Here is a 15,806-nt window from a genome sequence, read left to right on the forward strand (position 1 = left end):
AAGCTCAGGTGAGATGAATCATGTCCAAACCATTTTGATAGGGCTGATCTGCCCACTGCCCCGATAGATCCCTGTCCGAATGGATGCATTCCTGCTAATTCAGGGAGGCAAGATGGGAGGAAACTACATCAGAAATATTCCTTCTGCAGGTGTTAATTGCTGTTCACATCCCTGAACTGTCCCTACAATTTTAATACTTCATGTGTTCTTATGAAAATAATTCCTTCAACAGGAGACAGGAATAAAAGGACTCCTAGATTATCAGATAGGTTTTAACATATTCATTATAAGTGCATACATCATTTACAGGACTAATATTACTTCTACAGAGTATTAGTAACTCCCTTTGCCCTAGAAAGCTAAAGAAAACAGGCGAAGTAAGCAATTTCCTATTAAAATCTACATTCTAGCCTTCCCAGAAGTCCTAAAACCTCTTTTGTTTACATCTACCTTTTTATGACTTTTGCTGTTGTATCAACCTTGAGTTGTTTTACTTTGCCTCTACAAAGATTACTGCATTAAGCTTCTGTATTAGCATTATGTTGTAGGTCTGTGTTTTTTTGGCATAAGAAATGCCTCTGTAAAAACCTAATTGAGACATAGCAAAGAAGAAATGTATTCAGGCAGTTTTGAGTTTTGCATGTATTTATTTTCTAAACTTTTATATATGAAATTGATTTTGCTTAGCAGTATTCTGTATATAAAGTCTTGTCGCATTGGGTATGTCAAAATGTTAAAATAGGTTACCTGACATGCTCTGATAGCAAATATTTAAACCATAATCTATACAAATCCCTTGGATATAGTTAATAGAAACCTCCTGTGGCAGTAGAACAAATAGCCACAATAAAAAGATATTGAAATGTTACAGTATAAAATATCATCTTGGTGGGAATTTTACGTTCTTCGAAAGACAGATCTTTTCCCTACCTTTAACCAGTAATCCTTTTGTAAAATAGCAGACAGACTTTGTAGAGAGAAGCAATACCTAAGACCACTGAAAATATCTGCGAATTTGTCTAATGCTGTAGTAAATGACAACGAACAAGACAGTGTTTTCCCTGCTGATTTAAGCAGACTTGAGCGGGTTGTTTCCAGAAGGTGCGGTCCTGCTGTCATTTCTGCCCTTAGCACTCCCTGTGCCAGCACTAGCTGGTACAACTGTGCGCTGAGTTGGATCAGGAACTGATCTGGATAAAAACCAACCTTTTCTTTCGGTCCTTTTGCTTTTCAGCTGCATCAGTTTCCTGTTCTGACTCACTGTGTTGCTTACAAGCCAAAAGGAGCTAGAATGTGAAGCAAGGAGCAAAATGAACACCATGATCGGCAGCTTGTTCCAAAATTGGTTTAAACAAATTGTGAGACTGCAGGCAGAGATGGAATTTCAGCCTTAAGTTCTCAATTTCCTTTGGGTTTTTGAGCGGTACGGATGTTACAACATAGCTATAATGTTCCCATTACAAATCTCTGATACGTATTAAATTACTGCCTTTATATTGTCTTGAGTTTCGCATAGTACTTGTGGTCTGGCTGTAGATTCCGTCATTGTAAACCCCAATCTTGCTGTAAGCTCTGAGGTTCACAGCACAGTGCAGCTCATTACACGAAATGGGCTTAACTGACTTTTTAGAAACGTATCTGTGTTCTGTAGCAGGTGAAATGCAATGCAGCTTTGAAGATTCACTGTCACTTCCAGCTACAAACAACCTCAGACGTTTGTGTCCTCATGACTGGTGCTTAGTAGATTATGGAGTGTAAATTTAAAAAAAAAACCAAAACAAATAGAAAGAAAATCATGACAGTTATTTCCAATCAGATATTTCATCTTATTCTTCTCTTCTTTTGGTTAGCAAAACAGGTTAACAACTCTTATCAATATCAAGGTACATGATAAGGAAGATAAATAATTCAGAGCTTTGAAAGATAGCTCCCAGAGATAATTAAAAGATTCCAAAGCATTTTAATTAGTAGGCTGAAAATATTAGAAATTAATACGAACTGCTTTGGTGTCTTCTGTGGCTGGTCAGATTATTTTTTGAAATCCTAGAAGTCTTTTAAAAATACAGCTCAGAATGAAATGTTTTAGGATTTTATTTCAAAATTTTCTTCACAGTAAAGAAGAACTACATATTGTTAACTTCCTTGTCTATCCTTAGAAGTGTCCCTAGAAAGAGGCAGCTTGGGAAAAAGAAGCTGTCACCAGCAGTCAGCTTCCTTGCTTGAAACTTCTCTGGACTTGAGAAATAACAGCTAGCTCCCTGTTTTCCCATAATTTTTGGCACTCTCCTCCCATCATAGCTTTAATTCTAATCACCTTCCAGCTTTCCTATGTTCTGTGCACATTACTATGCTATCCTAGATCTATTCAACCTTCTCTCCTTGAAGGACTTGCTGATCTTTTGAAGCTTGAGCCTCTCCTTAGGGACCAATAGATGTTAAATGTTCTCTAAAGGCTCCTGTGATTCCTTTGAAGCACCATGTACATGTGTCTGCTCACAAGATCTGTTGCCATTGCCAAAGAAATAATCTGTTTATCCACCTCTCGAGCATCCATGTCTGAACTGGTCCTGCTGGGCTTCCTAAACAATCAGTAGGGACCTATTCATTATAGTTAAGGAAGCGTAGCTATAGCTTACCACATTTCACTGCCTAAATAGATCTAAACGATGAATCTATTTCAGATACTTCCATTGATTCTGCTGTAGTCTGGCAGAAAAACTCAGATGCAGACTTGTAAAGCTGGGTGTGATAAATTCGTGCTTGGTAAGCAGATGGTGTAAACTCCATCCTTCAGGCCCTGTAACAGCAAGCGGCTCGGGCTGTCAGCATACTCAGGTGCTTGAGGGCAAAGCTCGGGGGGTGACACCACCTCACACAGAACAGCTCTGAAACACCAGCCTGCAGTGACAGCCGTGGTGGGGAATTCAGTGTTGGGGTTTTTTAAAGCACGATCATCTAGTCTGACCACAATGTAAACTAGAATTTCACTCACGAATCCCTGGGTCTAGTTCCCCGCTAAGTCCGGGCTGAGGTGAGGCGCGCTGTGCGGAGGGCGCTCCGCCTCCTCAGCGGGCTGCCCCGGGGCTTGCCGCCGGCTTTGACTCACATGGAACACGCCGACATTCGGGCTAATAGTGAATTGTAACTTCTCGAACGTTTTAAATGGAAACGAGCGCGTCTGGTCCTAGAGCGGGTACTCCGGGGATGGCGGCGGGAGCTCCCTGTCACACACGGGGGAAACCCCCCTCAACACCCCCTCCACTCCCCCCCCCAGATGGCAGTGGAACTATCGGCTTCCCCGCCGCTGCCTCGCAGGTGAACGCGCGGGACCATACCAACCCCGTATCGCGGGGGGAGCGGAGGGCGTCCCTCTCCTCCGCCCGCTCTTGCACCGCTCTGGTCCAAAGCAGCCAGGCGAACAGCCGAGCCCGCAGTGAGGGCTGCGAGAGGCGGTTGGCCGGGCAGAGCTCTTGGAGTGGTAAACCTCTCCCTCCTCCCCCTCCCTTTTGCGCGCGGAAGTGGTAGTTACCTTCCCCTCCCGCTGCTCACCAACGGGCTTGACTGCAGCAAAATGGAACGTACCAATCCCTCCACGGGAGGGGGGGTGTGCGGGGGAGAAGAGGCGGAGAGGTGTGGCGGGAAGCGCTGTCCTGCCGAAGGGCGTCCGGCCGCCCTGTGCTTCTCAACGGCCGCCGACGGCCGCTCCGTCCGCGCCGGCGAGAGGCGGCGCCTCCCGGAGGCACGGCCGCGGGGAGCCCGGGGGCCGCAGGGTTAATGGGCCGGGCGCAGCCGCCGCGAAGGGGGGAGGAAGGGCGAGTCCCGGTCCCTCCCCTCTCAGAGTGTGCGGGGTGTGTGTGTGAGAGGCAGCGCGCACCGCGCCGTGCGTGTGTGGGAGGCCGAGGGGCAGCAGCCGCCGCCACCGCCCGGCCCCGTCCCGCCCGCCCTCCCCTCAGCGCTCGGCGGGAACCACGCCAGCCGCTCTCCCCGCCGCGCCGGGCGGCTCTGATGCCGCCGCGGGGCCGGTGAGTCCGCGGCTGGATGCTCATCGCCTTCTCCTCTCTTCCCTCCCGCAGGCGGCGGCGGCAGCGGCTCCGGCTCCTTCTCAGCTCCCGGCCGCCTCCGAAGGGATGCTGGAGAAACTAGAGCTCGAAGATGAAGGTAAAAATTCAAGGGGGGGGGGGCGGGGCGGGCGACACCCACACACCCGGCGGGAAGGCAGCGGAGTATCCCCGACGAGGAGCCCGCCCCGGGGAGGGGGGTGCCCCGCGGAGCTGCCGCCTGGGCGGGTCGCAGCCCTTCGCCGGCTCGGTCCCTTTGTCCCGGGGCCGCAGCTCGGCCCGCACGGCGCCTCGGAGCTCACAATGTGCAGTCCGGTCAGCCGGAGTCCCTGCGCTGGGGGAAGGCAAAGCTTCGTGGCATCCCCTCCTCCTCCCTTTAAAACACTCGTTCTCCTCGAATACGTCTGCGATACCAAATATAGACTTTGAGAGCGAGGTGCAAGCAATGATGGAAAGCTTTTTCAACCAAAGCTTCTGCTCCTTATGGATATGCATACATCTGTTTGAAGCGGACAGCTGTAAACTACATTTTCCTTATGTGGCTGCTCTCTTGGGTTGTTCTTCGCTGCCCTGCTAAGAGCTGCAATTCTAACAGCGTGCTGTTCTTGATAGGGAAACTCCTGGCAAGTTTTTGTATCTTGCAGACACTAAGCTGTGCTGTGAAGGAGCAGGAATGTATTTTCTCGAATTTGCACAAAGCATTCACTTACCTCTGAAAGATCCGTATTGAGGACCTTGAGCTTTTAAGTTTTCAGAAAGGATCAGATTAGCGGATGCAAATGTGGACGCATAGCTAATCTTAATGCTCGGGATTGTAAAGTGGCTGAGACTTTATGGGATGTGTTTTGCTGTAGTTGGTAACTGCTGTTGTAAAATGTAGGACAAATATTTAAGGAAAACTTTGAAAATAGTAGGCTGAGTCATTCTGCGAAAAGAAATAACTAAGCCGGTGTGCTAATAAGCAGCTTCTTGGTTACTAGCAAGCTTTCTACAGTTGTGGAACTGGGCTGAAAAAGCAACACGTTTTATATTAACCTTTCTGTGTGTGAGAAGAGGAAGTTGTTCCCAATTGGATTCTTTAAGCTTTATTTTTGAGTCCAGACAGAGTTGGAATTGCAATGAAATACTTGTGCCTTTGTGAATCCTGAACATGGTCAAACTTGAATATTTGTTGCAAGGGGTTTATTGCTAACATGTAGGTTTTTTCCCTCTGATTGCTTAACTGTTTTTACTTAGGCCTTTTTTTTTTTTATGCATGTAGTTAGGAAGTTATAAACCTTCCTTTTTACATAAAGCTTGTTACAGCTAGGTAGGAGATCCTAAAACATGCTGAATCACTAATAGTTAAGCCATTTTAAAAGCTACCGTAAACATCTTAGAAATTTAGATCTCTGAAAAGCATGACTAGGTTAAAAAAAAACCCCACAAAATTTTGAAATGCCTTTATAATTTCAGCAGTATAGCATAGTATTATTTGGAAGCACTTGAGTAGGCTGAATGTCTGCATGTGTCTTGTAAAACAGTGTAATAAGATAACCTGAGTTCTTCAGGAAGTTTGAGAATTTTTTTTTCCCTGTTTTTCAAGCTTCTGTTTCACTTTGTATCTCAATCAATTTAGCTTTAAAAGCAAGGCTTTGTCTATGGGTACTCAAGATGTGTGGGTGAGAGCAGTTCAGGGATCTGTCAGAAGATCATGCCTAATAGCAAACCTGCGACCAGTTTGAAGTAGTATGTGACTTTTGACTTTCAGACTTAATGAAAACCTAGTTTTATGCCTAATTTTAAAGCTGAGTGAAAAGGATATAGAGCTGTATTCAGAAGGAAAGATGTAAGTAAAATTAAGAGGGTGAATGTTGGACCGAATCTTAGAACGCTTTTATATGAGGAGGCCTATGGAAGGATAATCACAGAAAATTGAGATGCAGGTGGAAATGCAGCAGCATAGTTGCAGTATGTGTTTTATGACCGAAATTTTTGCACCAGTTGCTCTGGTTGTATTTGTGCTGATATTGGAGGTGGGGGAGTAAAATGACATCTGGTGGTGTCCACTTTTTTTGTTGGGTGGCGGTAATAAGTGCTCAGGAGTCGAGAAACTTCCTTGAAATCTTCATTTCATGAAGTGGCTGTAGCCACACTGTAACTGACGATCTTTTGTCAAACTTACAGTCTGTCCACTGGTACCTAAAACTGTGAGTTAAATGAGAGATTTGAAACTTGTTTTGAAACTGCTTTTCTGACTGCCTCTACTTCTGCCCGTGTCCTCGTGCTAGCTTTCTGTATCCATCAACAGTTGCTAACTATCTTGTGTATCAAATTATGCTGCGGCTTTCTTGAAACAGAGAGCTTAATAGAAAGAGCTGAAAAACTGGTCTCAATGTGTGCACTGAATGCTATCCAGTATGCTGAAATGGATTTTTGTTTGTCACTCTCCTCAAAGGTCACACAAATGAGAATGTGAAAGCAGAGAAGGCATTCATTTAATTTGGATTGTAATTAAGAGGGTTAAATTGAAAAAATGGTACTAGAAAGATTTATAGTCTAAGTAGTACTGTAATGAAATATGCAGAGTCTAGCCTGATGATGTGATTTCCAAATAAATGGGTGCTGTCAGCTGAACAGCATTTTTTCCATTATATGCATTATATACAAAGAATGTATATAAACTATTTTGTACATAATTAAGGTGGACAGGGTGTTATTGCAGAAAGAAGTGCTGGTCATCTTTTTGGTTTGAAATGTCTCTACCTCGTACATCTGGCTGGATTCTCTAGTATCACTGCAGCTTCTGATTGGTTGGTCACTAGTTCTGACTAGCATTGGCTTAATAATAATGTTCTTGTGAAGTGTAAGGGCAAATCTTGGTGAGATGTTGTTAAACAGCATTAGCTGCACTACAGCTGAGATAAGATGGACTATAGGCTGATTATGGACACAGAGGAGAAGGACTGGATAGGCCAGTGGATATTTGTTTTATTTAGGACTCCCTAGAGGACCTTTGTTCCCACAGCAATCAGAGCAGGAAGGTAAAAAATCTCATGTAAGAAGCCCAAAGTCACTTTTTAACTGAAGGGTGCTCTATTTAAAAACAAACAGAAAACTTGTTAGGGTAAAATATTCTGAACTCATCCTGCTAACTGTTCCGTAGATTGGAATGACCTACCTGTGTCGCCTCTAAAAGTATGAAAGCTACCTGATGATGAGTGTGGAGTTTCCCAATGTAGTCTGAAGTAGGTTAGTGTTGAGACATCTCTCCCAAGTGCATATAAATGATCAAAACCTGCTTATCTTTATACATACTCTGGGTTTGCTTGTTCAGCTCTAGCGTTTGTGCAGTCACATTTCTATGTTAAGGTTGCTTTTATTTCTGATCAATGTCAAGAGTTGTCCTGGGTTTTTATTTTATGAAGGTTACTATGAGCTTGGAAAAGAGCAAGGAGAAATTAATTAGAAGATCTAATATGAAAAAAAGGCTTTAATTAACAATTTACAGTTACTAGACTTGATTTGTTGAGGTGGAATTCCAGAAATGGTTGTGTTCCCACAGCTACCTGTGCTGTGAGAGGAGAAACTGGACTGGAGTAGCAAACGAGTTGCAAACGCATGCCTGTCAATTGTATTGATTTAACTGGTATAGTGTTAGCATGTTATTTTGGAAACTAGTTTTATTGCAATGTTGGCTCTCATCCATGTTAATCTCTTCCATTTGCTCGGTCTGGGCAATAAAGTAGGAGCTACTGAAAGCAGAATTAACTACTTTTCTGTAATATCTGCTACCTCGGAATATTTTCTACAGACAGCATAAAGTTAATTGCAGGGTTCTCCTGTATCGGTGCTCAATTCCTAGTCTGGAAAAGAATTCTGCACAGTGCGTGCACCAATTGTAGCACCAGCATCATGGGACTGATGCACTTGCTCTTGAATGCTCTACTTCTCTGGATCGTTGCACAAAGCGGCATTTAGACAGTTATTTGATAAACAGTTTGCATTAGAGTGGAATCTCTCCTAGTAATGCTCTGGCCTTCATCTCACTCTTCCTGTAGCATCCATCTCTTCTGTCTCATGCTCATTTTTGGCTGTCTCCTGAAATAGGCTTTCACTAGTAATTGCATCTCCTCTTAACCAATTGTTGTGTCTGGGTTCATTCCGTCCCTGCTCTGCAGATTTTCTTACTGTTTCTTATTAAAGTAGTTTTTTGTGGAGATGTTCTTGTCTGCCAGCCTCCCGCTGTCAACTGAATATCTGAATAAAGGTATGAAAACAGATGCCATGTTTGGGCCGAAAATAGCTAAAACAAGCTTGTAATAAAATGCACGTTGATGTGCCTCCTAGACTTCGTTTAATTCTTAAGGCTGAAGAATCAAGTGCTCACTTTAGGTGATGGTAAAGTTAAGGTGTTCTTTCGCAACTGTAATTCATTTCTTATAAACATTCATTATGTGATTGTTAAAGCTTATGCTCTCTGGAGTACAGAAACATCATTTTGCCCACAAGATGTTCTTTGAGATATCAGGATACATGGTGATAGTGACAGGGGGTGTTTTACGTGAAGTTTTCCACAGCAGATTAGAATCCTAAATGGATATAGCGAGAAATTGTTAAGCAGTGATGGTAATTGTTATTAATAGACTTCATATGGTTTTAGAGTTTGGGATTATTTTCTCTTCCTGCTTTAGAGTTACTTTGTGATGTAATATAAGAGGCATAATAGCAGATTCTAATAAATCTTATAACTTCTTAGTGCTTTTCGTCCTGTCCATCTGATCATTCATACTGAACAGTTGCATCTGAAGCTATTGACAACTGCTTATTCCACTGAATTCACTCAGTTTAAATTTTTCTGTCCGCATGATGGGCTTTTCTGTGATGTACTTCCTGGAGTTGTTAAAGAATAATGTATTCAGGGTATTCTAATGTTCAGCTTTATTAGTTTATGCAAGAAGTGATGATCGAGTTGCGCCAGGGGAGGTTTAGATTGGATATTAAGAAAAAAATCTTCATAGAAAGGATTATCAGGCATCAGAACAGGCTGCCCAGGGCAGTGGTGGAGTCACCATCCCTGGAGAGGTTTAAAAGGCATTTAGACGAGGTTCTCAGGGACATGGATTAGTGCTAGAGTTAGATTAGGTTATAGTTGGACTTGATGATCCAAAGAGTCTTTTCCAACTGGAATGATTCTGTGATTCTAAGTATTGTGCATGGGTCTTCTTGTCAGCCCACTGTTCACTATCTCCAAGCAGCCCTGTTTTCCTCCTCCTACATAAGGTACAACTCTCTTAGTCTTAAAATGAGGGAAGCCCTATTCTGTCTTCACTAGGAAATAACCAGTTCGTGGCAGCTAAAGCATGCAGGGTAGTAACCAGTCTTACTCAGGAAACAGAACTTACCAAACTGGGAATTGATGTTGTAGTACAACAAAAGATACCGCACTGTTACTCAGGACATGCTCTAAAACTCTCTGCTTTGGGTCTTGGGAGATGCAGGAACTTCTTGATGGAAAAGCTTTCATAAAATTTTAATGTGGGCAAAACATTTTCCCTAGCGTGTTCTTGGAAACAGTGAAACCATTCTGGCTCAGGCTTCCTAAAAGAAACTATGGAAGAAACGCTTACCATGGCAGTGAGTCCATGTAATTGCTTTGGCAAAGCTGCAAGCAACTGCAGGCAGTTTTACAAGGAAGTGTTGGGGCTGATCCTGATCAGTGCAAGAAGGACGTGGACCTGTTGGAGAGCATCCAGAGGAGGCCACCAAGGTCATCTGAGGGCTGGAACAGCTCTTCTGTGAGGACAGGCTGAGAGAGTTGGGGTGTTCAGCCTGGAGAAGAGAAGGCTCCAGGGAGACCTTGTTGCGGTTTTTCCGTACTGAAAAGGGGCCTGTAAGAAAATGGGGAGAGACTTTTTAGAAGGGCATGTTATGATAGGACAAGGGGTGATGGTTTTAAACTAAAAGAGGTGAGATCTGGGCTATAAGTGAGGAAGAAATGTTTTACACTGAGGGTGGTGAAACAGTGGCCCAGGTTGCCGAGAGAAGTGGTGGATGCCCCATCCCTGGAGGCATCCCAAGCCAGGCTGGACGGGGCTCTGAGCAACTTGATCCGGATGAAGATGTCCCTGCTCATGGCAGGGGTGGCAATGGATGAGCTCTGGAGGTCCATTCCAACCCAAACTATTCCATGATTCTGTGATTGTGTCCAGGTAGTGTTGTGTCTGCATGATTTGCAAATATTATCTTCCAAGCGAAAGCTGTTATTGGCCAACAGCTATGTGTGAGGAATATTAAGACAACTTGGTACTCTCCTACATTTGAAAGGCATTACTGCTTCAGGTGTATGTATACATGTTAGTATCTGGTGGCCAATATGAAGTGCTGTTTTACAATAATCTTTACTAGCTGCTCTTGGTAGCGCTGTCCCTGTTATCTACATAAGTTGAGGGATAATGTCTACTCTGCTAGTAACTTCCATCCAGAACTACTTTGATCCAGAAGCTATTTGGTTTGATAGTGGGCTGTCGCAGTTAGTAAAAAACTGCTTGATAAAAGGTTGAAGACTTTGGACGGCATAATCTCAAGTCCCAAGTGTCCTGAGACCCCTCTGGTTTAGAGATATTGAGTGTACGGCATTGTGTGCTTGAGTAACGATAGACATGGAAGATATGACAATCAGTGTTGCCTTATAGGTGACTACACGGTGCTGTTTCTTGTCTGCGACTGCTTTGCTGAGCATTGGGGGGACTGAGTAGAGTCCTCAAGAAACTTCCAAGGTGGTGATCTGCAATATTCTATCTGATTGACCTCTCCAATGCTCTGAGTATACAGGGAGGACAGTATAGATTAAACAATATTACTGTCTTGGTAGTTTGATTACCTCAACTGTTAAATTTGGCTGTCATGGTCCAGTCTCTTGGAAAACTTAGTGCCTTGGGACGTGACTGAGCAGTAAATGAAGGTGACTTGGTTTAAGCTGAAGTAATGCCAATGTGACAAGAATGATAGCAGAATATTTGCATGTTTGCTCAATCTAGCTATTGCTAAACAATCATAAGAGATGTTTCTGCTGACTAATAATCTGCCACAGATATGACTGCCCTTTAAGATAGGATTTTCTGTAACAAGTACTGTTTTCAGTAACTTGAGGGTGGATGAGCCCAGGGCTTTGTGGAGCCTTTCTTTAAGTCAGGTCATTTACATCAGCACAGCTTTTTGTTAGGAACCTGCTCTTTGGGTAATACTTAAGCTGCAGTTACTTTATTGATTTGAACACTTTGACTTCCAGAGCTTCCAACTGTACTAGCATTACATGGGTTTGTGAGGAAATAACTAGGTCCAAAACACCTTAAGGAATGTGGCATTTCCAACATCAGTACAGGAGTTAATGGTACTGTTTGTCACAACAGTTCTTGCATCTTGAAACAAAATATGCCTCTCTATAGCAACACTGTTTGCTTTTGGGTGCATATGTGGTGGGCTTTACTGTGGCTCTTCTGTGAGCTGAGAAGACAGACAGAAGGGAAATCTGGGAGTTCAAGGGAAAATCCTTCTGTGGAAGACTTGTACTAATGGCTAATATTAACATCTAGGCAAAGCAGTTTAATAAGAACACGAGCATAACTATACTAGAGTTCAATTTGACTTTTGGATGTCCAGCTTGGCATCTAGATGGAGCTTTGGAAACCTTAAATAATCCCATCCTTCTAAGAGTGGACCACATCTAAGAGGTTTTTCGAATGTGATGTAGATATCGTCAAGGTAGCTATTGAATACTACTTGAGTACATGTAACTAGGTTTTAGATTCTGTCCTCCTCTGCTGAATTTTATGTGGATTTTGCCGTTTTACATGAACCAGTTTGGTTGAGAATTTTATTGGTAGTTAAACTTTACTAATTTTGACTGTGCTTTTCTCTGTATTGTGAGTGTTTAGTTCTGACACTGGGCATTTTCAGAAACAGAATCAAACTTTTCTTTTTATCTACTATTCCCTTACACTGTAGTATTATTTTCTGCTGCTTAGTTTGATGAATTTCTATTGACACAAACACACAGAGGAAGGATATATCTGAGGTGCTAGAGAAGCAAACTGGGATGAGCATAGAAAAGGGCCATTCATGAGACCAGGAATGTAGAACTTGTATTAAAGCAGGAAACTAAAAGGCTTTGCTCATTTAGCTTCATAAAGGAAAGCCAAGAAGGGATGTGATAACACTGTATGTATGAAAACATCCTGTAGGGGGGTGGGAATGGGGTAAACACCAAGGAGGAAAATTAACTGAAGGACAACACTGGCACAAGAACAAATGGATATAAACTCTTCTTATGTAAGCTTTGAAATAATATTCTAACTTCCGTCATAGTTCTGCAGAAGTAAGTTTGTAGAACAGACTTCTAATGCTTAAAATCAATTCAGAACGGAGTGGGATCACTCGGTGAAAGGGATTGTGTGGTTGCCTTTAACAGAAGACCCTGAACGCTGTAGTGCAGAGGGTGAATGCTTTGCTCTGCTCTCTGCAAGCAGTTGCATGTATCTCTCCTGCTGTAGTCTTGCTTGATCTCCCTAGTATTTTTTAGTTAGTTACTTTTTAAAAACAAACAAAACAAAACCCCAAACCCAGCAGTGCCCTGGATGGACATCATACGAGTTTAGAGGAAGATCAGCTTTGGGTGAAGTTGCAGTTTATCTGTGATATAGAGAATGGATCAACAGAACTTCTAAACTAGCTTCCAGTATCCAAATATACTGTATTGAATATGTATTGGATCACACCTACTTTACCTAGGAAACTGCTAATTCTCTCTCTGTATAGTGTCAAACCACGCCTGCCATTAGGTAAATATCTTTAGTAGTATATTGAAGCGGAACACTTCATAATTTATTAAAGTGTGCATACAGATTCATTAATTGTAATAAGAAATAGCAGTAGTAGCTATTTAGTAAATGTTGGCGTGCATAGGTAGGGAAGGTGAAGAAATGTGTAATGGGAGACTGGAGAGAAATGAAAATGTAAATACTGAATTATTAAAAGCTTCGAGTTGAGATATTGTAAGTAGTTGTTCAGGATTTGAGGACAACAGTTTTAGATCTGACAAAACTGTTTCTTCAACAGACATGCTCCAAAGTCCTTAAGACGTAAGCCTAAAAACTTATTTTTTCTTTACAGCGTTATATAAATTATGTTTTGAGTTTGGATTGCCAGTCTTCAGTGCAAGATCTCCTAAAGATTAGATACTTGCCCTGTTCAGTATATGACTGTGGCTTGTGGAGATGTTGTGTACTCATCTTGAAAATGCTTGTCTAGTGAATAACACTTTGGTTAAGCTGCTTGATTAGATTTTGTCTAAAACTAATTCCTAAAAGACTTAAATGGCCATCTCTTTTCCAAAGTGTGCCATCTTTGTATGTAATAGGACTTAAGTTTGCTTTAAAGAAATAGCAGAGGTTCAAATTGTTTACCCGTCTTCCAGTATAGATACTAAGGATACAGGCTGGTTTATTCTTTCATTAGTTGCATACCTAAAACCTTCCTTGAATTCAACTCTCCAGCATATGGTTCCTGATATTAATATTCAGAGGCTTAATACTATTTTTAGTTTCTTGTGTTTCATGGCCTGTGTCTCACAATCTTGAAGAGCATGCCTGCATTCCAGACAGGCGACATCTTAAATTAGATCTTTGTTTGGGATGATTAGGGAAAAAATCATAGTGCTTGTTGTCAAGGGAAGATCTTGAGCATGTTTTAGAAGAGTCTTCAGGTCAACTTATTCTTTATTGTGGTGAAAAATCTTAAAAGCACTGTTAGGTTACGGGCTGAAGTTACTACCTCTATTCACAACACCACAGTGGTGTAGCTTTCCTCAGAGTACAAATCTTTAACTTTGACTGAAAGTTGATTTAAGTGATTGTGGGCTGTTTCAAAAGTATGCCGTTGGACTTCTGATACTGTTTACCAGTCAGTCCTTAAACAAGGCAGATCTTGCTTGTAAACAAATAAGCTTCTGTGCTTGCCTGGACAAAAGAAACCTCAGTTGCTATGATTAGCTCTGGAATGAGAAGTTTTCTTAAGATGCTCATCACTTTTTGTCTGCCTGAAGTCTCACATAATCATTTGCTTATTCACACTACCTGTGGAGAGCTACAGTAAAAGCTGTTGACTTCTCAGCCTGTTTACCAGGACTTACTGACTCAAAAAATGAGAAACAAAATTCAGTGCAGGATTTTGAATTGTGCTACGAGTACAGGGAAGATTGAAAACACAATCTGAATCTTTCATTGTTTCAGGCAGCAACTTGTATTAGTTTTCTCTTACAAGTCTTCACTTCTTCAAACTTCAGTAGTAGCTGAGATATTTGAGCCGTAAAACCAGCAAAGTGGCTTGTTTGAAGTATTCTCAGGAACTAACAGCCTTTTCTGTTCTTCGGTAAAGCAGGATGTGCTTGTGCAGTTGCAGATACTTGTTAAGGAAGGAGACTGTACAGTGTCCTGAGGTTGCATTGTTCTGTCTGACCAGCTTCTGGAATGCGTTAATTGCTCTCTAACAGCTGGGGTGGTTTGGTTTTTTGGCTTGCTGGTTATTTTGTTTAAGCAAACTGTGACTTTCTTCCCAACTTCTGCTATAGCAGATCAAATTAGCAACAAGGTAGTTCTTTCTCAGTTAGTAGTGTTATTTAGTGACTTCTCTGATTTGCACTCATTCAGTTGAGTGGTCCTTTCTGGTTCTGATATTCTCTGATATTCTGAATTCAGGTTGAAGATATTGTGAGGTTTAAAGTCTTGCAACCATTTCTAACTCCTACTGTGAACACTTTGAAGCATGTTCTCTTCCTGGTTTGAAGATCACTGAGGAGAACGCTGAATAAAATGAAGCCCATATCATCTGAGTCCCTCCTGCAATGTTTTCCCCATTGAAATATCGAGCTACTGCTAAAAGCTTTTCCAGAGTAACTAGCAGAAAACTAAAGATGTGATCAGGATGTCTCTTTTGTCACTGAAACCCCTTTTCTGTTCAATGTTCCTTCAATAGTTTTTGGACAGGGTGAGCAGTTTTAGCTTAATTCCTCAGAAATGAAGGTTTCAAACCAAACCTGCTCCGGCAGGAGCATTGAACTAGATGATTTTTGAGGTCCCTTCAAATGCCTAACATTCTGTGATTCTGAAACATCAGTTCTGTGAAGTTTTGTGGAAGTGGGAAGAGAGTGTGCTTCCTAAACCTCACCTATACAGAGGAACTCTAGCAGGAGCTTGCATCTGTTCTGCACTAGCCAATTCACATAAAATGAACCTGGCAAATGTTTCAACTTTGAGAAGAGTTTGAACTGGAGCTCCTGCCTCCTTAAAAACACACAGTTGTTATCCAGTCTTGCAAACCCACCGGAAAAGAAGACATCTTACTAGTTGAGATTACAATTGGAACGGCTTGTTATGCAGCTGCCTTGTAGTGATTCTGCCGTATTTTTTCCACGTGACGTGGTATCCACGCTTGCTTTGAAATTAATATCTCAAGTGTACTGTGATTTTTTTATTATTATTATTATTTTTTTTATTTTGTGTCCATCTTTTTTTTTTTTATATTATTATTTTCCATCCAGTTGATTGTTTTATCGGGAGTAAAAACTGAACTGTTCTTGACACAACCATATTGGCTTTCTTTGCTTTTGGTGAGCTGCTTTTGGAGGTGCTTACAAATACACTGGTTTTAATAATTTGCTTCAGTACACACCTAAGAATTCTGACTGATTTTTAATTTCTTTTACTCTTCTTT

The 15,806-nt window shown here is 42.0% G+C and overlaps 1 protein-coding gene across 3 annotated transcripts in view; it reads left to right on the top strand.

Moving 5' to 3' along the window:
* The window catches only part of PRKAG2 (protein kinase AMP-activated non-catalytic subunit gamma 2), a gene marked incomplete at both ends in the record, with an annotated part of 223,964 nt that overhangs the window by 168,844 nt on the left and 39,314 nt on the right, over positions 1–15,806 (top strand). For 2 of the 3 annotated variants that reach the window (XM_080338960.1, XM_080338961.1), the window contains one exon: positions 4,077–4,158. In XM_080338960.1, coding sequence (XP_080195086.1) covers positions 4,077–4,158 — 82 coding nt within the window. Of the gene's footprint in view, positions 1–4,073; positions 4,159–15,806 lie in introns of all 3 variants that reach the window. The other variant, XM_080338959.1, reaches the window with a different exon arrangement.

This window comes from Nesoenas mayeri, assembly GCF_963082525.1.
Source record: "Nesoenas mayeri genome assembly, chromosome: 2".
NCBI classification, from domain to species: domain Eukaryota; kingdom Metazoa; phylum Chordata; class Aves; order Columbiformes; family Columbidae; genus Nesoenas; species Nesoenas mayeri.